This window comes from Ceratotherium simum, chromosome 32, assembly GCF_057802395.1.
Source record: "Ceratotherium simum simum isolate JZ-2026a chromosome 32, ASM5780239v1, whole genome shotgun sequence".
Taxonomy (NCBI): Eukaryota; Metazoa; Chordata; class Mammalia; order Perissodactyla; family Rhinocerotidae; genus Ceratotherium; species Ceratotherium simum.
Window position 1 is genome coordinate 33,224,114 of NC_141931.1, and position 26,545 is coordinate 33,250,658.

Sequence of the window (26,545 nt, forward strand, 5' to 3'; positions counted from 1 at the left end):
TAAGAGGTAGGCTTTTTAAATCTTCTTCCTATTGTTTCGCTTGTTTCAAATAATATTTAATTTAGGCTTTCTTATACCCAAGTATTAGAGTGGTTGGAGTTCGTCAGAGATTTAACAGATAAAATACTTCTCTCCTAGCCAGAGGGTTAATGAGATGATCTAAACTCTCTGTTTTGTTTCGTATTGTATTTGAATAAAAATCCTAATTAAAATGGTCTTTTCAAATAATTGTCTTCCCCAGGGCAAGATAATATGTCATAAGCCAATTATAAGTCTTAAAGCTGGAAGGGATCTTTTTCATTTTTTGTGTGGAATTACTAGATAAGTTCTAAATTAAAAGCAATGAGTGGAAAATTTTAATAATGTGAATTTTTGGTATACTTCTCACGTAGATACTTTTCCAATCATATTTGGCTAAGAAATAAGCTTTTGCATCTTGTGTCTGATTTTATGCCCTCCCTAGAAGCAGAACCAGATCAAACTATAAAAAGTAAGTCACTTTTCCCCACTGCAGTAGCAGCACAGTTGTACATGTATAAAAGGAAATTAAAAAAGTTAATCTTGAAGTTTATTGGCAGCATGCTTACGAATATTTCCATACTGGGTGCCATTTTAAATGTGTAATTAAAGAACTGTGTACTCTACTGAGATTGGATTCTTCTCTTTCATTTGTAAGTGTCTTTGAGTGACACATCTACTGTGAGAAGACTCAGTGGAAAGAATGGACTATCAGAGATATTGAATCTTGAAAAACAAAGAGCTAGAATAACAGCTTTCCTGGAAACAGCCATCTGTTGGTCTGTAAATTTTTCCACTATTCAAGGCTACAGATTCAGTTGAGTATATAATCTGTGCATTAGGTGCTGTGGAAGGTGCATGGATTAATCTGCACTAACAGTCTCACAGATTATTCTGCTGTAAGACAGGAATGTGCACTTTAGGTATTATAGAGTGATGCTGATAGCTGTGAGATAAACGGTGTAATCTAACCAGCAGCACAAGGCAAATGACTGAGGAATTGTAATTCCTGTATGGTGTATTTTATTTTCTTACACCTCTCTATTTAGAGATGGGCTTATTGGGTTCATAAAAGAAAGTTGCTATTATTAACAAATGTCCTTCCACTCCTCAAATGCTATGATTGTGCTTTAATGATTTGATTTAACTTCTTTGACCGCTTTTTTTTTCTAATGAGTTTATTTAGTTTCAAAATTCCGGTCGGTAAACTGTCCTTCTACAAAGTATGTTTACACATTGATAGTAACAAATTTTGACTTTTCTAATTGATCTCAAAGGGGATCATACAGCACTTAATTCGGGCAGTCTCTGAAGTTCTTCAGAGCCCATTTTCCATATTTAGTTAAAACTGTTTACTTCTCCAGTTCAGTATTCATTTACTATTTTTCTGTAAAATGATCCTAATAGTTATGCTGGAGTTCTTAGAACACATGTCGGTAGTAGCATCTTGTCCTGTCCATCTCCTTTGCTCACGCTCTGCTCCTTCACTCACTGCTCCTAATCACAATTAGGGTAGAAGAGACCTTAGCAAACTTCACACCTCCCTCATTTTGTGGATGCAAATACAGAAACAGAGTATTGGGACAATACTGCAGTAAAACCATATGCATTTGAATGTTACTGATAAAAGGAAGCTCTTTGGGGTAAATTGTTACATATCATTGGTGGAATATATATTTCTCTTATGTCCTATACATAAGAATATGGATTCCCTTTGAGAAACTCAGGATAGTAGAGAAGAGGCACAGATGTGGTCATTGCTATAAAGAGCAGAGAAGGCTGTGGTTGCATGGAGAAGGAATGAGGCAGGAATCGGGAAGATGCTTTTGAGAGGGAGGAGCGTTGCAGGCAAGAAGGATAGAATGTGTAAAGAAAGGCATAGAAGTATTAAAGGGCTTGGTGAATATAGAGAATGGGGAGTACTGTGTTGAAGTGGAGAATTCCTGACTTCAGAATAATGTTTTTAGGTTCAGAAAAGAGTTTTATGTTTGGCTCCCATTTAGTGGAATCGCATCCTATGTGAAATGTGTACATTTTGAGGTCAACTCATGAAGTAAGAATTATCCATACACTTGAAAATTCCCCAGTAAGATGCAAAATATTTTCTCTCAATACAGCCATTTTTATTCTGGCATTGAATTAGATCACTGTTTTTGTTGTATAAAATGATGAAGTATTTGACTTATATTTAGGCACTGTGTTTTTTTTTTTTAAAAGTGCTTATTTGGAATGCCAAAATCGTAATCGGTACATTGGTGCAAGATGAGTATCACCATAGAAGGGAAGAAGGAATGAAGACCCACTAAGGAAACTGTAGGTACTTGTGAGGTTGTGTCGTAGTGGATCGTATGCCCTTTGGCATGGATTGATAGGGTGAGCTGCCTGCACTACTGAAATTCTCTCTAAGCATATAGAGTTGAATAGCAAAAATTATATGCATGTGATTCAGCTCGCTGGACTTACTAGCTTTGTGACCTTGACTAATTTATCTCTGAATTCAATTTCCCAGTCTGCTAGATGGACATGAGACCTAACTAACAGAATTAAGGTTAATTTAGTAACATGTAAAGCACTTAGAATAATCGTTGCAGAACAGAGATCCAAATGCTAATTCTTTCCCTTTCTAGATTTCTGATCCAGAGACAAATCAGCCATGTTTCCACATCACTCTTTTGTACCAAGTGAAAGAATTTCATGCTGTTTAGGAGAATGATATCTTTTTTTTATTGTTTTAGAAATTATCAAATTCACAAACTATGATACTATCATTATTTGAAAATCCACTGAAGTATGCCAGGCATATGTATGAAAATAAGGCTCTTAACCTCTAATAGTTTACTATTTGGGTTGTTTCCACTTTTTGGCTATTATGAATGATGTTGCTATGGATATTTATGTACAAGTTTTGGTGGGGATATAGGTTTTCAGTTCTCTGGGAACTGAAGTGGAATTGCTGGGTCATACGGTAACTCTATGTTAACATTTTGAAACTGTTGACCAAAGTGGCTGTGCCATTTTACATCCCCACCAGCAGTGAATGAATATTCCAATTTCTCCACATCCTTGCCAACGCTTGTTGTTATTTGTCTTTTTAATTATAGCCATCCCAGTGAGTGTGAAGTGGTATTTTGTGTTTTCATTTGCATTTCCCTAAAGACTAATGATGTTGAGCATCTTTTCATGTGCTTATTGGCCTTTTGTATATCATCTTAGGGGAAATGTCAGTTCAGACTCCGCCCATTTTTTATTTATATTTGTCTCTTATTGTTGAGTTTCAGGAATTCTTTATTCTAGGTATATGTCCCTTATCAGATAGATAATTTGCAAATATTTTTTCCCATTCTGTGGGTTATCTTTCCATTTTCTTGGTGGTATACTTTGAAGCACAAATGTTTTTAATTTTGATGAAGACCAGTTTGTTTTTTCTTTTGTTGCTTGTGCTTTTGGTGCCCTAAGAAGACGTTTCCTAATCCAAGCTCACAAAGATTTACTCCTATGTTTTCTTCTGAGTTTTATTGTTTTAGCTCTTACATTTAGGTGTTTGGTCTATTTTGTGTTAATTTTTATATAGAGTGAGTGAGAATAGGGGTCCAGCTTCACTCTTTAGCAAGAGGATATTCAGTTATCCCAGCACCATTTGTTGAAAAGAGTATTCTTTCCCCATTGAAGGGTCTTGGCACCCTTTTGAAAATAATTGACCATAAACGTAAGAGTTTATTTCTGGACTCTCAGTTCTATTCCGTAGATCTGTATGTCTGTCACAACAGTACCATGCTGTCTTGATTGCTGTAGTTTTGTAGTAAGTTTGGAAATCAGGAAGTGTAAGTCTTCCAACTTTGTTCTTTTCGAGATTATTTTGGCTATTCTGGGTCCCTTGCATTTCTGTAGGAATTTTAGGATCAGCTCATCAGTTGCTGCAAAAAAGGCAGGTGGGATTTTGATAGGGATTGCCTTGACTGTAGATCGATTTGGGGAGTATTGCCATCATAAGAATAGCATGTCTTCCCATCTGTGAACATGGGATGTCTCCCATCCATGAACACCAGGCATCTGTCCGTCAGAACTAGTTTTGGGTTGTATCAGTAGTTCTCAAACATTTTGTTCTCATGACCTCTTTATACTTTTGAACATTGAAGATCCCTGAGAGCTTTTGTTTATATGACTTTTCTCTATATTAAAAATTAAGACTCAGAAATTTTAAAAATACATTTTTCTTTAATAATGATAACAAATCCATTACATGTAATATAAATAACATTGTTTATGAAAAGAGAGCAATCTTTTCCAAAATAAAAAATAACTTAATGGGGAAAGTGGCATGGTTTTATATTTTTGTAAATCTCTTTAATGCCTGATTTAATAGAATCTCAGCTGAATTCTCATCTGCGTCTGCATTTGATCTGTTGGCGATGTGTTATTTTGGTTGAAGGAAATCTGGCCTCACACAAATACAGTATGTAGTTGGAAAAGTGAGGAATATTTAAATAGTCTTCATATAACCTTGATGATGATTCTTTGATACTACACCAGACCTCCACTGCACTTTTGTGAGGAGAAAATGAAAATGAAAAAGGCAAATAACATCTTGGCATTATTACTAAAATCGTTTTGACCTGATGGGCCCCTGGGAAAGGGTCTCTGGGATCTCTTACAAGCCCAGACTGCACTTTGAGACCTCCTGTCTTAGAGAACAAGACTGAGTGGTGTAGTTTTACAAGAAAATGATATGCCACCGAATGACAGTTTTATTAATCTGTATTGACAAACAAATGAGAAGGGACTTGGACGCTTTTCCTGCTGGGTTGCTTGCTCTTTCTATAGGAAAGGTGCCCTGGAGCCCAGAAGATTAGCTGGTTGCTCCATAAAGGTGGAATCAGCAAGCCAATGGGTTTTATTAAGTATATGTGATTATAAAAGTAAGTTATTCAAAAGATTGAGACTACAGAAGTGCAACAAAGTAAAAGTGAAACACTATCCTTGAGTTTTAACACTTAATCACATTGTCAGTCATCTGGTATATTTCCTTCTAGTTCCATTTGTTTTCTTTTTAAATATTCACAAAGTTATGTGAATTTTTAAAACAGTTGTAATTATACTGGCTACAGTTTTATATCCTGCTTTTTTTACTTTATGTAATCTTTGTGAATATTTTAAATAGTTGTAATATATTGTATTAGTTTCTGCTTTTCTATAGTGAAATGTTTTTCTTTTTTTTGCTAAAGCTGCTGTGAACATTGTTAATAAAATGGTTTATGTATTTTTGTGTAATTTTTTAGTACATATTTTAAATAGAAGTATGTGAAGTTTTAGATGTATAGTGATAACATATCCTAGTTAGATTTTTCTTTTACTTTTTTTTTTTTTTTTTGGTGAGATCAGCCCTGTGCTAACATCTGCCAGTCCTCCTCTTTTTTTGCTGAGGAAGACTGGCCCTGGGCTAACATCCGTGCCCATCTTCCTCCACTCTTATATGGGACGCCGCCACAGCATGGCCTACCAAGCAGTGCATCCGTGCGCGCCCAGGATCCAAACTGGCGAACCCCGGGCCGCTGCAGCAGAGTGCTTGCACTTAACTGCTTGTGCCACTGGGCCGGCCCCTCTTTTACTTTTTATTATGGACAATTTTAACCTCAAAAGTAGAAGGGATAGTACAGCAATCATCAATGTACCTGTCGTCTAGTTTTAGCTACTATCAGCTTGCTGCATTCTTGTAATTTTGTTTCTTTTCTTTCCTTAAACTTACAAAAAAAAATTATTAGCATATTTTAAAGCAAATTCCAGATGTATAATTTCATCTGTAGTCTTTCAGTTTATGTCTTTTGTACAGATAAGACCTTTAAAAATAAACAGCCACAGCGCCTTGATTGTACTCAACAAAATTAATAATCATTCTATAATATTCTTTTTTTGTTATTTTGTGTGAGGAAGATCAGCCCTGAGCTAACATCTATTGCCAATCCTCCTCCTTTTTTTCCCTTTGTCTCCCCAAAGCCCCAGTAGATAGTTGTGTGTCACAGCTGCACATCCTTCTTAGTTGCTGTATGTGGGACGCCGCCTCAGCATGGCTGGACAAGCAGTGCGTCACTGCGCGCCTGGATCTGGACCCGGGCCGCCAGTAGCAGAACGCGCACACTTAACCGCTAAGCCACGGGGCTGGTTCCCTATAATATTCTTTATTACCTAGGCAACACCATTCAGTTTTTCCAGACATAAATGTTATTTTAAACTTAATTTATTTGAATCCAGTTCTCACATTACATAAGGTTATTTTGGTCAAAGTTTTTTTGTAGCAATAAAAGTCTCCTGTTTTTTCATGTTTTAAATTTGTTATAGAAACGCGGTCATCCTGTCTTGTAGAATGCCCCACATTTTGGATTTAGCTAATGGCTTTGTGTTGGTGTTATTTAACATGTATTGCCCCAGAATTTCCTTTAAATTGGGAGTCAGATTTAGAGGTTTGATTAAATACAGGTTCTTTTTTTGGCAAGAATACTTCCTAGATGGTACTCTCTATCTCATCAAGAAGAATGTAATACCTAGTTGTTCCAGTTTTAGTGATGAGATTGAAAACTAGCTTTGGTCAGTGTCCATCTGATTCAACTATTATAGAGTTCCTGTCAGCTCTTCACTTAATTCTAGCAGACATCGATGATCATTGCCTTTGTTATTTCATTAGATGTTGCAATATTTTGATTTTCTAATTCTGTCATTCACTCTCCATTTATTACATGTGGTTTCTGTATGTTCTACAAAATAATTAACCAGCACTAATGGAAAGTGTAGGTGAAAGATGAAAGACTGAGGAGCTATCACAATTTGGAGGAGACTAAAGAGAAATGAGGACTAAATGCAATTTGGGATCCTAGACTGGATCCTAGAATAGAAAGAGCTCATTAGTAGAAAAACTGGTGAAAGCTGAAGAAAAATCTAGTTTAGTTTAAAAAGTTCCATTTCCAGGGGCCAGCTCTGTGGCCTAGTGGTTAAGTTTGGCGCACTCCGCTTCTGCGGCCTGGGTTCACAGGTTCAGATCCCAGGCACAAACCTATACCACTCATCAGCCATGCTATGGCAGCGACCCACATTCAAAATAGAGGAAGATTGGCACAGATGTTAGCTCAGGGCCAATCTTCCTCAAGCTAAAAAAAAAGGAAGATTGCCAACGGATGTTAGCTCAGGGAGAATCTTCTTCACAAAAGAAAAAAGATTTCTAGATGAATTTTTAGGATCTCGTGTGCAAATACTGTCTTTTAAAATCGCTTAGAATAGTTGTTCTTAATAGGTATGCCACCAACTTGATATGCGGTTGTTTATTTGAGATTGACATATATATATATTTTGTGTGTGTGTGTGTGTGTGTGTGTGTGTATGTGAGGAAGATCAGCCTTGAGCTAACATCCAATGCCAATCCTCCTCATTTTTTGCTGAGGAAGATCGGCCCTGGGCTAACACCCATGTTCATCTTCCTCTACTTTATATGGGACACCGCCACAGTGTGGCTTGACAAGCGGTGCGTCGGTGCGTGTCCTGGATCCGAACCTGCGAACCCCGGGCCGTCGCAGCAGACTGTGTGCACTTAACTGCTACACCACCGGGCTGGCCCCCTGAGATGACTTATGTTTTTAAGGATTGCTTTGAGTGTCCAAAAAGACCTTAATAAATGTTTAGTTATGAAACAAATATTTCTGGTATATGTGAAAAGAATTCTTTATAAATAGATCTAAGAGCACTATACTCTCCCAAGTATTTAATAAGATTGATAAAACTTTTTTAGATGTAGCTTTGACAGATGAGATTAAAAATGTACTGCCAGCATAGAGACCACCAGATAGGAGGGAGGGCCCTTTGATTTCATCTCTCTGCTTTTCATGTGAAGAGAGATGAAATCAAATCAGGAAAATAACTCTTTGTTCAGCTCATTAAGGCTTTGTGAAGGCTGCCTCCCAACACTATCAAGTTTTCAAAGTACTCTGTTTTAGGCTAGGAAATATTTTGCTTTGGCAATAGTTTTTTTTCCCCCGTGCATATTTCTCTCTGCAACCTAGAGAGCTGCTTTTTGGGCATCCCAGGAAGCAGTAGTTTATATAGTTTAAGGCTCAAAATAGTTTTGGTCTCTTGAAGAAGTAATGAAAAAGTTACTTTGTTATTTATTGGAACTATCGTCAGTACTTGCATCATCATACTTTAAATCTTATTTTAGATTCAGACATTGATAATAAAGTCTAGTTTTAATGGGGTTTGTATCTTTTGTAGTACTTAAGTGAGGTGAATATCAGTAACTCCTGTTGGCAAACTTTCCAGTTGTAGGACTTTTTTGAAAAACCATGTATATGTCAGGTCAGTAGTTAAGAGACATAGTGGTGTGATGTTAAGATTACTTGTTTATGGATAGGATGCGTGAGTCAGATCAGGACCACTGTTTCTGTTGTACTAAGGTACTGCCATGGTCACCTTTTTAACCTTTTATTATAGAACATTTCAAACGTACAAAAATAGACAGGATTGTATCATGAACTCCCATACCCCTCTCCCGGGAGGAACAATTGTGAACCCCCACATCTCTGCCCCACATTATTTTGAGGAAAATTCCAGACTTCATGTTATTTCTCTGTAAATATTTCAATATGCAGCTCTAAAAGGCAGGCTCTCTTTTTTTGTTCAACAACCACATCATTATCACATCTAAGAAAATACAGTAATTCTTTAATACCATCAAATATTCCATCAGCGTTACTTCCCTGATTGTCTTTTGTTTTAGTTTGTTTGAATCAAAGTTGTATAAACCAAATAAAGCCACAGTTTGGCCAATATGTGCGTCTTGTCTCCTTTTGTGTTGAAGAAGCCAGGCTGCGTGTCCAGTGCTTGCCCACTTGGCAGAACCGCATGGCATTCCTCTGAGCTTGTGTTTGCTGCAAGTTTGTACTAAGATCACATCCTGGGTTTGTTGTTGTTTGTTTTGCAAGACCACTTCCTATCCAGTGGCATTGCTGTTTCCATCTGGAGGTATGAAATTTCTGACTGTCTTTAAAAATATAGGTAGTGTATATAATAAACGACTCTTCTAGTTGGTTTTTTTCCCCTTTTGGCTATAATATCTTGTTTTCAACCAAACATTTTTTTCTCTGAGCATCTTAAAAATCTACAAGTGAATAGTGGTAAAAGCATCTACAGTGCCACCTCCTCTGACTTGTCAGTCTTGGTGCCAATCTATATCTTTATTTTCTGGATTTGATGGTTTTGTGAGAATTGATGTCAGTTTCTGTTATGATTTAGCATATTTGTCATTCATCCTACATTTTGGAAAACACTGACCTCTGTGAAACTGATTTAATTTGTTTCAAGCATTTCTTCTCTATTAGTTTACGTTTCCAAACCTGTCTTTGGCATTTAAGTGATTTTGTGCTTTTGTGATTGATGATACACTTGACAATTGGAGGAGATCAGATTATTTCGTTAGCAAGGGTTTTGAGAATTTATCATAAGCAGGTTTTTGAGAATAGGGAGCGCCCTCATAGAAACTAAAAATCTACATGATTACCGAGTGAGACAAAAATAGTTAGCTTTTAAATTTCTTTATCTGGCACTTGGATACTGTGTGTTTCAGAATAGCCTGAAAAGATAACTGGGTTTCTCTTATGGTGAAGCAGTGTAGCTTACAGTGAACAGAGGGAACTCCTGAAGTCAGGCCTGAATGTCTGAGAATCCTGGTTCTGACACTCGTAATATGGAATCATGAAAACTATCGTCCCTTCTGAACCGGTTACTTCTTAAGCTGTTTGGGAAAATCAAATGAGATATTCTATGTAAAGTTAAATGTCTAGCTGTTGAGTTGAGCGAGTGCTTTGCAAAGGTTCCATTGCAGTGCTGTGCTGCTGTGTTCAGATTGGTTTCAGTTTGTGTGGGTCAGGATTATGAAGGGCTTCCTTTTTAACTAATTATTGTTTGTTCTCCTGGTAACTGTTGTCCTGCAACAAAATGAAATTAATGGGGCTGTTCAAAAACTGTATTTATGAATTTGGGATTCATCAAATCCCCAATTGGAGTTGTATTAATTTTGTAATTTTCTGTTTTTTAAAAATGAGTTTCTGGGCATGGGTGGGTTTGTATGTATTAGCACATGGTTTCTAAGCCTTAGAATATTCACATGGTCACCACATTAGTGCGAAGAAGAAACTTTCTTATTGAAAAAACAATATTATTTCTTGGGTGAGTAAGGTGTAAGTTATGAGCAGGTTTTGTTAAACTATTTAGACTCCAGAGGGATAAACACATGTCCTGGAAAGCTTGAGGATTTTAAGACTTCTTAGTAATTTTACTTTAAGAATCAGTTATATTCTGCACTTCAGGTTACCAATTTACTGTCTTTGTCGCTTTGCAGCATCCTACGGTTAACATTAAACTTCTCCCAGTGGAGCCACAAAGTAAACAGCTCATGACTTCTGATCAGGACGCTAAGGTCGTGGCTGAACCGCAGGGCCAGCGAGTCCAGGAAGGGAAAGACGGCGCTCATCTGGTGAGTGTGTGTCCAAGGCCAGCATTGGCCTGGTGCATCTCGCTTCTCTTCTGATAACAGATTCGACATTGGACTTAATAGGGAAATCAAAATAATAACAGTACCGTATCTTACGACCTAACTATGGGTGTTATATTCTGAAGAAATTTCTGGGTAGCTTAGTGTAGAGGAAACTGTAAGTACCAGGTGATAGAGAAAACAAATGGCAGTTATAGTTCTGGATGCTTCAAGCTTTGGGTTTTAAATCACCAAGGAAAATGCAATGATTTATAAGGACTTTAATAACATTAGTGCTGTTGCAGTTCATATCTAAAGAATTAATTAGGATTATAATATAAATTTTTTATTTTGACTACTTTTGTTTATTGTAAGATTTTATCATGTCAAGCAATATGTTTAAAGTTTCTAAATGGCTTTGGGAAACGTAGATTTTCTTTATTTTCCCCTTTGAAACTACAAAAATTTTACTTACGGTGTTCAGAATTTCAAAGTATTTTAAATTTCAAGGCTCCTACATTGGTCTGAATATCTCACTGAATTTCTTTGTCATGTAAAAATGTGCTTTTCTCAGTGGCTTTTGTTTTGCTAAATTACAAATATGGTTTGTGGGCCGGCCCCGTGGCTTAAGCACTTAACCACTTAAGCCACGGGGCCTAAGCGATTAAGTGTGTGCGCTCTGCTACTGGCGGCTGGGGTTCGGATCCCGGGCGTGCACCGATGCACTGCTTCTCTGGCCATGCTGAGGCCGCGTCCCAAATACAGCAACTAGAAGGATGTGCAGCTATGACGTACAACTATCTACGGGGGTTTGGGGGGGGAAAAATAAATAAATAAAATTATTAAAAAAACAAAAAAACAAATATTGTTTGAAAATATGTTTCTTTATGTTGTAGTGATGGTGTGTTTGATGTTTTCAATTTTACAGATGAATGGTCCCATATCTCAAACCACTTCTGAGACAAGTTCCATCCCAGCTTTGAGTCAGGTAATTCAGTTCTCAGATTAATCACAGCCGAGGCTTATAGATATTTCCTTATTTTAATGTAAAAAAAATTAGAAAATGTCAATGTTTCCCTAAAGGGGAGTGGGAAGACTCACCTGGGTACGGTCAGTATTGCGTGTCCTCTTCTGGCTTCTGTGTGTGTGTGTGTGTGTGTGTGTGTATGTGTATGAGTATGGTTCTACAAATAGCAGTGCCGCATGTGTTAATTTAAGGTCAGATATTCATCACACTGTTTTTAATGGTTTACTGATTATCTGTTGCAGGTATATGATTAGTTTTACATTTTGATAGGCTGTGTTCTTTAACGCACACAAGTCATAGAAAGCTTTTACTAAGCAAATTAGTTACATTTTAGTTGTGATTAATGAAAGAATAAGGAAATGGAGATCCATTGGTTTTTAAATCCTGCTTTATAGCATTTGCGTGTGCCTACAGCAGGTGCATTTGGAGCCATTCCAAATTTAGCTTGGCAATCTTCTAAGTGATCTTCTAAATCTTACAAAATTTAAAAAGTGAATTTTTATTTCTTAAAGTAAAAGTAAAATTTTAAAAGTAATCTTACAAAATTTATAGTAAAGCTTATCTATTCCCCTAAATTATAAGCAGTTAATGTAGAAATTAAAGGAGGGGATTGAATTCTTGATCTACTTCTAATAAGGTAGAATTTTAAAAAGTGAAAGACTCCTCCAAACTATTATATTTTATTGTTGTTGTTATTCAATTATGTATGTAGGATTCTTTTGCATATTGTATTTTACATTGATTTTTTTAAATGAATTTTATAATATTTTAAGTAATTTAAAACCCAAATATAAGACCTCTGGTAAAGAGGGAAATTATACAAAAATCATTGAGAGATTTAAAAAACATTTAGCGAGGGGAACAAATCTCGCTCTTCCCCATGGTTGATTTGCAGTCCAACGTAATATTCAGATGTCTTTAAAACCTATTGCTGGGCATAAAACTAGATTTTGGATTCTGTGGGGTTTTGTAAAATTATTTTGTAAGATTTGAGATAAGACCTATCTAGAAAAGAAGTGAAACACTTGAGCCAGAATTCAATATTTCATTTCTGTGGAGAAATAATTTGCATCTAGTATTGCCTACACATGCTTTCTAAGAGTCATTTTTAAGAGTTAACATCCTATAATGGAATATCATCTGGTGAGTTCTTGGTCCAGGCCTGGCTATCAGTACCCCTCATGTCCCTTGGGCAGATTGCATCTCTGACAACAGGTTTTGTAAAATGTGGATTTACTATTTACCAGTTTTACTGGGTGTTGCACACTTTAGGTTTTCAGAGGATCATTAAATACTAGAGCTGGAAGGTACCATAAGAGACTGTCTGGGCTCATAACGTATGTGGCCTTTAAATCTTTATTTATAACTGACTTAAGCATCTTTACAGAAAATAAAAGTCTCATTAAAGAGTATACATGTTTTTATGTAGTTGTAATCAATGTATATACACTTCATCTCATTTTTTCCCACATAGCATCATTTCACCTATGTATCCTTTTGTACTTGCCCTGTAGTATTTTCTTTATTTTGATATGCCATCATTTCTTTAGCCGTTTGGTTTTTGGGGGCATTTAAATGGTTTATTTTTTTCCTGCTGTTATAAATGGCATTGCTCTCAACATTTTTCTAACTAGCATTACTCACGGCACACCTAAGTGTGTGGACCTCTTAATTGGCTTAGTGGCTCTGAGTGTTGATGCTCAGTAGTCAGCAGTTCTTATGAGTGGTGAGTATGCTTAGCGGTCTGATTTAGGAACCAGTCTCTTTAAGGCTTAGTCTTTCCCCCAAAGTTAGATGCAGTGTGAAGAGGAGGAGAATCACCATAGAGATGCTCAACTGTCTGAATAATTCAGGAGCAGGTTTGCGTTTATCCAGTGGTAATATCAATCATATTATACAGCTCCCTGCTCCCCTCCTCAGAACACTTACTGAGTAGTAACTATTTACACGCCTAGCCAATCAGTGAGCACCAAAAAGTGATCTTAACTGGAGGAAACTGAGACCTGAACAGGCCTAAGTAATTTCCCCGAGGTTACTCAACTAGAAAGCGGCAGAACCAGTATTTGAACCAGACAACCTGGCTCCCGAGTCCACACTCAAGATGAGATACTTCCTCTTTGGCATCTATTTCATTTAAAAAGAGAAAGAGCAAACAGAAAATAATACCAAAAACAAAACTCAGCTCTTGTCAGCCATTCAGCAACTATTTGCATTGTCTTTGAGTGGTTGAAATTAATTTAGGATAAAGCTGGAGGATCTTAGGTGAGGAATAGCATGACTTTTATTTTGGAAAGATTATTTTGACCTCATTATATTAAGAGAATGGATTGTAGTGAGTCAAGAATGGAAGTAAAGAAACCAAATAAAAAACTATCAAGTAACAAAGGTGAGAAATGATGGTGGCTTAGACTAGGAATAATTGAGTTTTAAATTTATTTTGGAGGTGGATTCAGCCATACCAATTTGTAGATTGGATGTAGAGATTGAGGTGAGGAAAAGGTAGATCAAGGATAGTTGAGTACCTTGATGGATGATGGTTTCATTTATTTTGAGATGGAAAAAACTGGAGAAATAAAGGTTTGTGGAGGGAATATCCACCTGGTAGAACTTTAGGCAAGCAGCGAAGTGGGCAGGTGAGGCCAGTTGGATCTCAGTAGAGAGGTTGGAACCTGAGATATAAATTTGAAGTAAACAAATAGATGTTTTACTATATTATATAGAAAAGACTATTAAAACTGCTATTGTATATGGGGATTAGGGGTAAACAATTAAAAATAACTGAGTTACCATTTAGAATAAAATCAACTCTAATACTTTTTTTTCCTCTATAACTTTCTGCCCACTGTCAAGATTTTTATATCCTTCAAGGGCATTCTTGGCTATAACTGTTATCTTCATTGATTCATCTTTTTCCTAGTCACCTGTATTACTTCCTATATGTATATTTGATTAAAATTTATTTAAGAAATTATATTCTATATTATTTTTCTAAATGTTTCAAATGTGTAAGTTTTATCTTGGGAGTTTTAAGACCCATAAAGGCAGGAGCTATGTAATGTAGTTCCTTGATAATTCTCTATAGGACATACTTTACTTGAATTGAAAAGAAATTTCATTAATATCAAGACGGTATAATTGCTAGTTGAGTCATTCATCTAAAAACTTTTTATATATATCTTTGTGGTTACCATGGGAATTACGTATAACATCCAAAAGTTATAACTATCTAATTTAAATTGATGCCTGCTTAACCTCAGTAACACACAAAGGGTCTCTCCTATAAAGTTCTCTGCCCCCAGTGTCACAAATTACATGTTAATTATTGTGTGCCCAATAGCATAGGTTTATAATTATTTTTATGCATTTGCCTTTTAAATCTTGTAGAAGATAAAAAGTGAAGCTATAAATAAAAATTACAATACTAGCTTTTATAATAATTCATGTATTTACCTTTATGAGAGAGCTTTATTTTTTCATACAGCTTTGAGTTACTGTCGCATCCTTTCACTTCAACTTGAAGAACTCCCTTTAGCATTTCATGCAGGACAGATCTAGTAGTAACGAACTCCTTCAGCGTTTGTTTATCTGGGAATGTTTTAATTTCTCCTTCATTTTTGAAGGACAGTTTTGCTGGATAAAGAATTCCCAATTGACAGTTTTTTCAGTCAGCATTTGACTATATCATCCCACTGCCTTCTAGTCTGCAAGGTTTCTAATGATAAATTGGCTGATATTCTTATTGAGGATCTCCTGTACTTGACAGTCACTATTTTCTTGCGGCTTTCAAGATTTTTTATTTTTGTCCTTTGGCAGTTTGATTATAATGTGTCTTGGTGTGCATCTCTTTGGATTTATCATACTTGAAATTTGTTGAGCTCTTAGATTTGTAAATTCATGTATTTCATCAAATTTGGGAAGTTTTTGGCCATTATCTCTTCAAATATTCCCTTTTCCCCATCCTCCCTTCTTCTTCTGGGATCCCACAATGCATATGTTGGTCCACTTGATGATGTCCTATAAGTCCTGTAGCCTCCGTTCACTTTTCTGTGTTCTTTTTCCTTCTCCTTAGACTCAATAATTTCAATTGTCCTATCTTCAAATTTGCTGATTCTTTCTTCTTGTGGAAGTCTGCTGTTGAATCTCTGTAGTGAATTTTTCAATTCAGTTATTGTGCTTTTCAGCCCCAGAATATCTGTGTTTGGTTCTTCTTTATAATTCCTGTTTCTTTGTTGATATTCTCATTTTGTTCATATATCATTTTCCTGATTAACTTTAGTTTCTTGTCCATGTTTTTTCCTTAATTCTTTGATCATATGTAAGAGGATTATTTTAAAGTCTTTGTCTAGTAAGTCCCATGCTGAGCTTTCTCAGGGACAGTTAATTTTGTTCCTTTGAATGAGCCATGTTTTCCTGTTTCTTTGTATGCCTTGTGATTTTGTTGTTGTTGAAAATTTGGCATTTGATTATAATGTAACTCTGGAAATCAGATTCTCTTCTTACCCAAGTTTACTATTTGTTGGTATTGTTGAAGGCTATAGTAGTCTCAATGTTTTGAGACTTTTCCAAACTATTTTTGTAAAGACTATTCCTTGTGTTTTGTGTTCACCGAAGTCTCTTCCTTTAGCTTATGTTCAGCTAATATTTTGACAGAGATTTTCTTGAATGCCACAAGCTGAAACAATCAGACCAAAAAACACCCCTAAAACAAGAGAGAGGACAGCTGCCTCTCCAGTCTTTGTAGACTGGCTCTGTGCTGGGACAGTCCCTCGCTGATTGGCTCAGCTTGCTTGGAGACTAGGGATCCGCCTGAGGTGAAAGCTTAAGGACTTTTGAGGACTTGTTGGAGCATGCATCCTGCCTGGATGTGGCTTTCTGAATTCCCTGTATATGTGGCTGCTTTTGAATGTCCTAATTTCCCACAGAGTTTCACCCTAGCTTCTTCTCTGGGTTTTAGATGGTTCTTGGATGTCTTCACCAATAATCTTCTGCCCCAGGTGTGTGTAGGTTTATAGCTGCCTTATAGCTTTTATGAGCAGTGCCTACCACTTTTCCCTTTGTGTTTTGAGTTATGTGAGATCAGATGAGCAAGTCAGTCCTTCAGATAACCTCCAGCTGGGGCAGAACAGATGTACATACTAATTTGCAAGTAAGGTCCCTCTGGTTCCAGGAGGGGGCTCTGGGACCTGGGCTGCTGCCACCTCAAACTAAGACCACACCACGCCACAAAATGTTCCTGCCACACAGGGGACAGCTTTTTCTTGATTGTGTGTTTGCTTAGTTGCTATAATCCTGTAATTGTTTTTCATAGCTCCTACAGAGTTGATTCAGAAGCGTCTGGTTGTTTTCTTGGTATTTCTATGGGGGAGTGAGAGTTTGGAGCTTCCTAGTTCACCATTTTGCTTGACTTCTCATAAAGTCTAAGTGAAAACTTTTTCTAGGTCTTTATTGTTGATTTATATTGTTCTTCTAATAATATAGAAGTACTGATAAATTCTTGCATGTAATTCTTATACAAATATAAAACTTGACCATCCAAAGCTATAAAATGCAAATTAATGACATTCATTTTGTCTGGCAGGTGATGTTTTGCTGAAACTAAAGCTACTTCACCAAGTACTTGTGGTACCAGTTACGCAGAATTGCTTTGCGTTTACCACGACCTAAACTGCTGAATGCCATGTGAATGATTTTCTACTATTTTTGCCAGTTTCTTTCTGTTGCACACCTTGGCGTCACCTGGCCCTCACTGGGCATGAATAAATTTATGATGTTTTAAGTCCAACTCTTTTCTCAGTAGATTAGGTCTTTAAGTATTGTCACATGGTGCCACTGCACTCTTAAACCTATTTGCAGATATGAGCAGGTTATGTTTAAAATTTTGTTTGCATCTTTGTGTGTGTGTGTGTGTGTGTGTGCGCGTGTGTGTGTGAGGAAGACCAGCCCTGAGTTAACATCCAATGCCAATCCTTCTCTTTTTGCTGAGGAAGATTGGCCCTGGGCTAACATCCATGCCCATCTTCCTCTACTTTATATGGGATGCCACCACAGCATGGCTTGACAAGAGGCATGTTGGTGCACACCCAGGATCCGAACCCGCGAATCCTGGGCCACCGAAGCGGAGCACATGCTCTTAACAGCCGCGCCACCGGGCCAGCCCATGTGTTTGCATCTTTTAATTCTTTTAGAAAGCCTGCAGATTCCCAGGGCTCCACAGACCCCAGTTGGAGATAGTTGATGGTACAGATACTAAGAGACTTGCTGTTAGGGTGCTTTCCTAGAGACGTGGAGACGTGGAGTGTGTGGGGGTAGGAGACAGTTACTTTGCAGAATTGGGAGGGATGGCCTTACAAAGGATGGTGAGATTTGGAAAGTAGGGGGAGGAGACCTGATAAATGGCTCACGCAAAGACGGGCTATGCCGGGGTTGGTTTAGTTGAGTTTTTTTGTATGAAATAGAGAAGATGAGGCATTTTAGAATGAGAGGCAGTTATGGAGGTGGGCTGGGGTAGGTTTTAAGGACTTTGAAGTGATATTGGGGTTTTATTCTAAATATTTTACTTAATATCTTCACAACAACTCCTTATAATATGTACTGGCATTGGCCCCAGTTTACAAACAAGAAAACTGAGATCAAGAGGTTAAATCATCTGCTAAAGCCTACACACATAGTAGAAACGAACTGAGACTCACACCTAGGCAGGTGAGCTCATGAGCCTGCCCCCGTAACTGCTGTGCCACGTAACTGCAGCAGATGGAAGGTTTGTGTCATCCTGGGTAAAGCATATTTTTCGTATAGATATTTTACTCTTTCTAGTGATGGAAAGAGCAGTATAACTTGTGGTGAAGCCTTGCACTGTTCTGCCCTCGGTTCTTCATTCTCCTTACCTGTAGTATGGGGTTAATATCTCTACCTTGGGTTGTTGGGAGTTTGGATTAAAGTATGTAATGTAATGAAAATATTTGGGTATTTAAAATTTTGTGGCACATAGTGTCATAGAAAGTGTTTGCTACTGTTATCATCATCATCATTTGCTGCAGTTTTGGTACCTGAACTTAAGTACATTCAAAGTGTTCCTGTTATCTTTATGTTTAATTAAGCAGAATTCCTAAACTTTTTCACCATAAAATATTAGTGTTTTATAAAATATGAGTAGGACACCAGCCTTCTGTAGACAGAAAAATATCTCTCACAGAGGAGTTAACAGAATTATTTTGTTTTTTAAATATATCAGAATCATAATAAGAAAAAGAATCGCTTATACTGAGAACAGTGTTTATGGATGTTGAAATAAGAACAGACCCACCGTGGGTGTCGCCAGGCCTGGACCACGTGGTGCAGGGGGTCTTACCACTGCATGAAGAAGGGTTTCAGGAGCTTTTGAGGGACTTCTCGTATTGGACTGGTGGGCGTAGGGTTTCTTTCTTTTTCTCTCGTTCTTTTCTTTTTCTTAATTAGAATTTTCAGACGTTTGCGGAAGTAGAGAATAATAAAATGAACCCCAGTGTGCCCATCCTGAACTTGAACAGTTATAACCACTGTCACATTTTGCTACTTTTATTTCATCTTTTCCTCCCCTCTACACACACACGTTAAAAAAATGGTGTGTATTTACTTCTTTATTTGCTGGGGTGTTTTAAGGCAAATCCCAGACAACGTGCCATTCACCATAAACTTTCCCACATGCCACTGTGACGGAGACCAATTCCAGTCGTGCCTAGCACAGTTATTCCTGAACATCCACAGACGTCATTTCCCAAAGGCAGAAAATTAGGTACAACGATAAGCATCTATAAATTTTAAAGAAAAAATTTTTTATTATTGTTTCCTCCTGGGGTATATACATGCTAACTTTGGTTGCCACCATCCCATGAAAGATAATTTAGACAATGCTGAGACACTAGGAAAAGCAGTAGTCTGAGGTTCCTTCTTCTGGCTGGGATAATAATTTCAGGTATTTTTTTATCGAGTTTATGAATCAGAAAAGTAATATGAAAATTTTTGTTGCTGTCCTGAGTCTTTGGAGTCCACGTGCTGTCTGGGTTTTAGTGCGTGGAGTAGGATGGCTGTTAGGCAGGGTCTGTTGTGATTAGGATTTTGGATTTGAGTGGCAGGAACATGTGACTGCTGTGCAAGGGGTTATTTTTGGTGTCTGGGTGTCGGCTTCTTGTCAGAAACCATAGAAAGTTAGTGTGAGATGCACTTGTGGAGGCTCAGGAAACGGCAAGCGTTGTTATGTGAGTTTTTGAACTTTCAAACATGGGTTGTTGCTTCGGCAAAGAATTAAGTAGTGACAATGACAATGAAAAAACTGGCCTGTTACAAAAATCTGTGGAGGAGGAGGAACTGGAGAACAAGATAAGTAAAACTTTATCTTCATTATTTGATACGCTTGAAGGTGGGGAACTTCACGGTGTTGGACGTGGAGCCAGCAGGTCAGCTGCTGGAGCTAATACGTGGACGAGGGTTTTCGAGAGGCCTGGGCACAAGCAAGGTCACAGACCAAGGCAGTTGTTTAACTCTTTTTCCTCTTCGATGTATAAGTTCTTACCTAAGTTTGAAAATTTAGATGAGAGTGACAGGAATTCAGATATTGTTGCTGTTGAGCAGGATTATAAAAATGTCTGTGATACTCTGTGCATGGGCACTGACAGTAAATGGGGTTTGTCTGAAGATGTTTGCTCTGAAGATGGTGAGTCTCTTTCATATGTCCCAGTGCCTTCCTACCAGGGTGTGCGGGAAGGGGCCCTTGTAAATAACCATTTGTGCCATTACCCTATCACTTGTAAAAACTCTGTACTAGAGAAAGAAAGAGCGGTAAATGTTCAACTCAGTAATGATAGTGAGGATAAGTCTTTAGGTATGTCTGGTAGGGAGATGAAAGATGAAAACCTTATTTGTATTGATCACAAACAGTGTAGGAATTCAAGAGAGAGCGAGTTTTACAGTATTTGTGTTGTAGATCCTGACTGCCTGGACATTGAAGACGAGTTGTACACTCGAGTGTGTGGAGCAGCTGCAGAAGAAGAGAGTCATTCAGCTGTCACCTCTGAGGGGACTCGCAGAGGGGCCTGGCCACCAGATAACGCTGCACAAGGGCCAGGGGAGTTAGAGGCACTGCAGAAAGAGCTGTCCCCACAGGGCATGCCAGGTCCAAATGAAATGAAGGAAGTCTTTAATGAGAAATCTAAACCTAGTGCTGAACTTTTGACTGACAATGACCCAGCCTGTAAAGTAAACATTGGTGACATGCAGGCTGAGTCTTTAAGGGCAAACGTTTACTCCAGGCTCCCTAAAGCTTATACAGAAAGTAGTGTATTACCTAATGTTGGCATACTCCCTGAGTTACATATTTACATGGACGCTGACTCACTAGAATGTGTGTGTGCTGTCCCTAAAGAAAGAGAGAGCTGCATTTCAGGACTAGTAAGTCTGGTGGGTGATTCACATGTTAATTCCATTAGTGACACTTCAAATGTGGAAAGAAATGGTGAATCTGGGGCTGTAACAACTAGTGTAGATCAGAATTTAAACTCTGAAAAGGAAGGAGAAAGTAACTCTGTAAAATCACTAAAAGATAATGATTGTTCCAGCCTAGATGTTAGCAGATCAGACAGTAGTCTCCTTTCCATAAATCTAGATAGAGTTAATTTAAGTTCAAAAAGATGTATCACTTCATTGAGCTTTGGAAATGAGTGTGTTCCCATTCATGCTAATGTCCAAGAAGCAGCCCCTAACAGACTTGATGATCCCGGACCTGAATACCTCTTGGTGCCAGTGATCAAGGAGCAGCACCAGGGTGACTGCAGCATGGAAACTGGAAGCATCCAGCTTGCAAACAAAGGAGAATCATTTTTGCAATCGGAAAATAGTTCATCTTATCAATATGAGGATAAAATTAGCATTTTTGAAGATGAGGGTTGTGGTAGGAGGGCTTTTGAATGGAGATCTTCACGTCAGGCACATCTCTGTGCCGATGCTGGGGCCAGCAAGGCCCAGGCACAGATCAGTGATTTAACTTGTGCAGTGCGAGAAACAAACGTGGAGAGAGTATTCCAGAGAATAGACACCCCAGGACTCAGAAATTCACAGGAAGTTCCTCCACATGGCGAATGTCTTGATGGCTCCGGGTGTTTTAAGAGTAAGTTTATTTCCTCTGCATTTATTTTCACCTGCACTGAAGAAGAAAGTGAAACAGGCCTGAATTATAAAACAGAAGGTGAAATGTATGTGCAGAGTTCAGGGAGTGACCGTCACAGATTAGAAAATGCTGAAAAAGAATCATTAAAAGCTAATCCCAAAGAGACAAGTAAAAATGACACAGAAAACGTCAAATCAGACTCTGAAACAACCTTTGACTGGGAAACAAATACACTAAAACTCAAGGCAGCACCCAGTCAGGAGGTACTGGCTTGTGTTAGTTCTAGTATAATAAAAATCCCTGATTTTGAAACAAATCAAATAGAAAAAAATGATGAAGCCCATAGAGTGAATGACTACAGATATGAAGATCTTAATCTTGTACCACCTTTAAACCAAAGTTTAAATTCAGGTGTACAGATATCAGAAGTAGAAGAGATTAACTCTGTTAACAGTGGTGGAAATCCGGAACTGAAACAGGGTTTCTCTGAATCAGCTGAAGAAGTTTCTGATGCCTTTGGTAGTGGTGTGTCAGGAGTGAGTGAACCAACACTAACAGGTGAAGAAGAAGAAGAGAGACTTTGTTTGGAGAAAGACGGCAGAGATCGCAGCATCATGGACTGTGTGGGACCATGTGGGACAAGCAGACCTGCACACCACTTCTCACAAAGAAATGCCAGGCCCACCCTTAATGGGCCTACGTTAAACGGTGAAGTGGATTTTATGGAAAGTTCAAAGGTGATTTTTGGAAAAATGGAGTTATATGACGCTCTTGAGGGGTATCCCTGCTTGGCTGGTGTTGATCCTGCCCAAGTGGACAGGTACACAGCTGCTCCTCACAATATGCTGCAGGTAATTCCTGTCATCCCAGGTGACAGCAAAGAAATAGTGGAACCAAGTAGTGAGGACCATGCTTTATCACTCACAGAAGATACTGTCAATGTATCTGAAAACCCCTCAAAAGGGGATTTGCAGAGCTTTCCAGAGAAATTGTACTCCCAGTTTTTGAGTGAACTTTCCTGTTACCCGATGGGAGGGTTGGCGAGTCAGATCTTTTCTGAAGGACTGGCAGGTGGTTGTGGCTATCAAGGGGGCTGTCTGTGGACGGATGCTGTTGCGAAAGATGTGGTAGAAGATGAGCAGATACTCAGTGACAACCTGCACAGTGAGCCACAGGACTTAGAGATCGCCTTGTTTTGGATGGAAAAGCCCCCTTATCAGCTACCAGTGGCAGAAGATGGTGTTATTTGGGGATGGCAAAACAGAGGTGGACAGTTAGTAAGTATGTTTTATCAGTTTTTATTATTGTGCTGTGATATGCTTATCTTTCATTTTGATTGCTTTTAACTTAAAATCAACAAAGATTTATTCTAAACAATTGGCCGTCATTTGAATGTTTATATAAGGCTTTGAGTTATTATGGCATCGATTTAACCATTTCCAAATTGGAGAATATGAATTCAATTCACTGTTTGGTATATGTAAGCCAGAATTTATGTGTCAACTTCTGTTAGCCCCAAACGCTGCACTGCTGATCATCAGACGCAGCGTCGTGCAGACCGTCTTCTGTGTGTGGACGTTGCGTGGTGTGCTCGTGAAGGCTGCCCTGCCCAGTCACGGTCCTTCCTCGTCACCAGCCCCTTGGAGCGGAACAAGCATTTGACCCATTGGGTGTGTAAAGCTGTTTCTAAAAGGTCACACTTGCAGAGGATAGGTGAATTAGAATCTGCTTTCCAATACTTTTGTATGGTAACTGTCTAAGGCATGTAAAATTTGCTGCTTTTAGCTGGCTCTAAGATCTTTGTTCTGTCTCCTTTCAGTCAGGAGCCTTTCAGACCATGGTGCTCAGGCCACTCGTTTGGAAGAATCTTCGCAGATGATTCTGCAATGGGCAGCTAGTTTGAGCATCTTTTAGAAATTCTGTAACAAATGCAAACATTTAACAAACAGGAAGTTAGTCTTGCTCTTAAGGCAGTCCTTTTGGACATGTATGACTGAAAGGGTGTACGTTTAATAGCAAAATTTCATCTATTCAACCAGTAGTTTATTATTTGATTTTTGTTGCATTAAGCAAGAAAAATGACTGATAGTAGTAAGGAGTTAGATGTGGCTCGCATGTTAATGCCTCTTATATGGAAATAAACAAGTAGAGATTAAACCCTATAATTTAGGAAATTATCCACTAACCTCCTTTCTTTCCTTTCAATGCCCATGCTTGGGAGTTTTACCAGAAAGAGTTACGTTCAAATTAATCAGTTTTGTTCCTTAAATAGTTGTGGAGGTAGGCCTTTAAATAGTACACATATGATCATTACAAAGCAGGAATGATTAACAGTTGGCTGCTGATGTCAGTGCTTGTCCATCAGTGTAGAGTGCACCCGGGTTCTGTTGCCATCCTGCTCTTAGGCCTTGAATTGAGATACATATGTACTCTTCGGAATAAGCTTTTCAGTTGTGAGATATGCCCAGCTGGTGTTCTGATTTGAGATAGTACATTTAATGATGGTGCTTTCTGTTTAAAACTCCAGTTATCAAAGTGCTTGTACAGACGTCTTTTTATAGTAATTTATATAGCAGCTCTTACTCCATTTTACAAATAAAGAGCCAGAGATACAGAGACTTTATGACTCTGAAGTCAGTGAATTACTCTGAACTATTAGACTGACTTAGTGGTAAATCCAGGAATAGCCCATGCTCACTTATCTCACCTGTTTTATATTCTCCATCTACCTTTCCCCTCCCATGATATTAGTTACTCTAGTTCCTACTCACTAACTTGTCAGTGGGACTGTTCTGTCTCGTGTCCAGAAAACACAAATGTGTGAATTGTTGGTAGGTTGTTTTTATTTTAATGGAGCACAGTGTTTGGGGGGTAGAAGAGTTTCTTTAGAGGGTCGGAATTTAGGGATGCTGTACTCCTCAAAGAGTAATGTTGGTCATTTATATAAAATTGCTTCAGAATGTGGCTATTAAGGTCCACTAACTTCTGGTTCTAGTAATCATTGCTTAGCCATGAATGTTCAGTGGAAAAATAAGACAGGTAGCCAAGCAGATGAAACTTGAGTTGTTGGTAATTCGTTGGAGTTCCATATGACTGCAAGAGAATAACCACATTTTAAAGAAAAATGTTTACTACAAGTTATTTCTCATGTGAATTACAAGAAGTTAATGAACTCTTGATAAATGTTTTATTTTTGCTGATATTAGAACACAATTTTCTAATTACAGTTGCTTTCATGGGCAAGTTACTTTAACCATTTTCTGCCTTGGTTTTCTCATTTGTGAAATGCTGGCAGTGGTAATAACATTCCCTCGTGGGATTGTTGTGGTTCAGTACAAGTACGTGCATAGGGCATGCCTGGCACCCAGCAGGCTCTCTAGTGTCAGTCCTCGTGGCATTAGCTTGTAATTATAAGTCTCCATTTTTTCATCCCTTGTCACATCTCAGAGTATCTCTTGAATTCTGGTTAACTGCTTAAAATTGTGTTTTCTCTAATACTTGGTTTGGATTTGAGTATTTACTACTTCTTAAGTAATAAGTAGTATTAGTAAATACTAATTTACTAATTTAGTAAAGGATAGGGTTCTATTCAGTTGTAGCATAAAATCTTGCACAAGTTGTCAAATAGTGGAAAGTATAATTTTCTATGTTACTACTTTTTTAAACATTCATTCCTTCAGCATATTTCTGAAACACCTCTGTACTGAGCTCAGGACTGCTGAGTATTCACAGTACAGTGGTGAACAAAATGGACATGCAAGAGTTATGGGCTGGTGAGTAAGACGAGACACATTCTAGCAGTGCTGTGGTGGCTCTCAGACTGTTGTTTATGGGCAGTTCATTTCTAGAATGGTGTGTGATCTGTGTTAGTGAACTACAGTCAACTGCAAAAGGTGCTAAAAATGGAAAAGACCAATGTTAGCTGGTGTTAGGAATTTAGAGAATGTATAATATGTACATGAGATCAGGAGAGTCAGTTCCGTCGGTGGAGTAGCACTAACATGGGAAAGCTTGTTGCGTGGCGGAAAGAGATTGGGTTTAATCAGAAGAGCTGGTTTACACAAATGTTGATATAGGAAAGAGAATAGAGACATGAGTTTAAAAACACAAGGGTTAAATGCTGAGGAACGTGGTAATGTCTGTGAGACATGGAGTATCTTCTGCATTGCTCATTTTGCTCTTGAGGGCAGGGGTTGTGTCTGCCCTGTCCATCGTTCTGTCCTGTTGCCTAGTGCTGTGCCTGGCACTTAGTGAGCATTTTGGAAGTATTTGTTGGAGAGATGGGTGGATGAGAGAGACAAAGAAAGAAGCAGTCTATGCAGAAACAGAGGCCAAAAATGAACCGGAAGTTTAGATGTTAGGTAAGAAGGGAGATTGAAGAGTCAGTGCTTCTTGAGTATAATATTCTTGAAGGAGAGGGGAACCCTAATTTCTGCCCTATCACCAATATTTAAAAAAATAAAAAGAATTCCAGATAGATGGTCACTTAGGCCTCTGGTTTTGTGGGCATGATGTTTATTGATTGCCCTTGCTTCCTAGGTGTGAACAAAGTATATCCTTAAAGTATATCCTTTAACTACCTCAGCCTCTAATCTTAATTTCAACAGTAGTTTTGTTTTTCACTGCAAGCTTTAATCCCCCCAGCCAGAATGAATTTATTCTATCTTTTTAAGATTGTTAATCCGTACGCTGTTTCCTCGATGGCTCGTTGTGCTGCTTCCTGATCCTTTTCACATTTGGAGACAGCATCGGGTAATATCTGCTCCTCTCTGGGGTGGTGCAGGGACGCTGCACCCAGCTCGGGGCTCCTGCCTGGCATTGCCTGAGGGCTCCTGGGACCAGGACCCTTGTCCCT

At 38.2% G+C, this 26,545-nt stretch overlaps 1 protein-coding gene across 3 annotated transcripts in view; it reads left to right on the forward strand.

Moving 5' to 3' along the window:
• LARP4B (La ribonucleoprotein 4B) overlaps window positions 1-26,545 on the forward strand; it is a 94,597-nt gene that overhangs the window by 15,302 nt on the left and 52,750 nt on the right. Inside the window, exons 1-3 of one of the 3 annotated variants that reach the window (XM_087420881.1) lie at window positions 10,501-10,528; window positions 11,454-11,513; window positions 20,512-22,967. In XM_087420881.1, coding sequence (XP_087277007.1) covers window positions 20,694-22,967 — 2,274 coding nt within the window. In that variant the 5' untranslated portion in view covers window positions 10,501-10,528; window positions 11,454-11,513; window positions 20,512-20,693. Of the gene's footprint in view, window positions 1-10,393; window positions 10,529-11,453; window positions 11,514-17,525; window positions 22,968-26,545 lie in introns of those variants that run through there. The other 2 variants (XM_087420882.1, XM_014783700.2) reach the window with 2 other exon arrangements.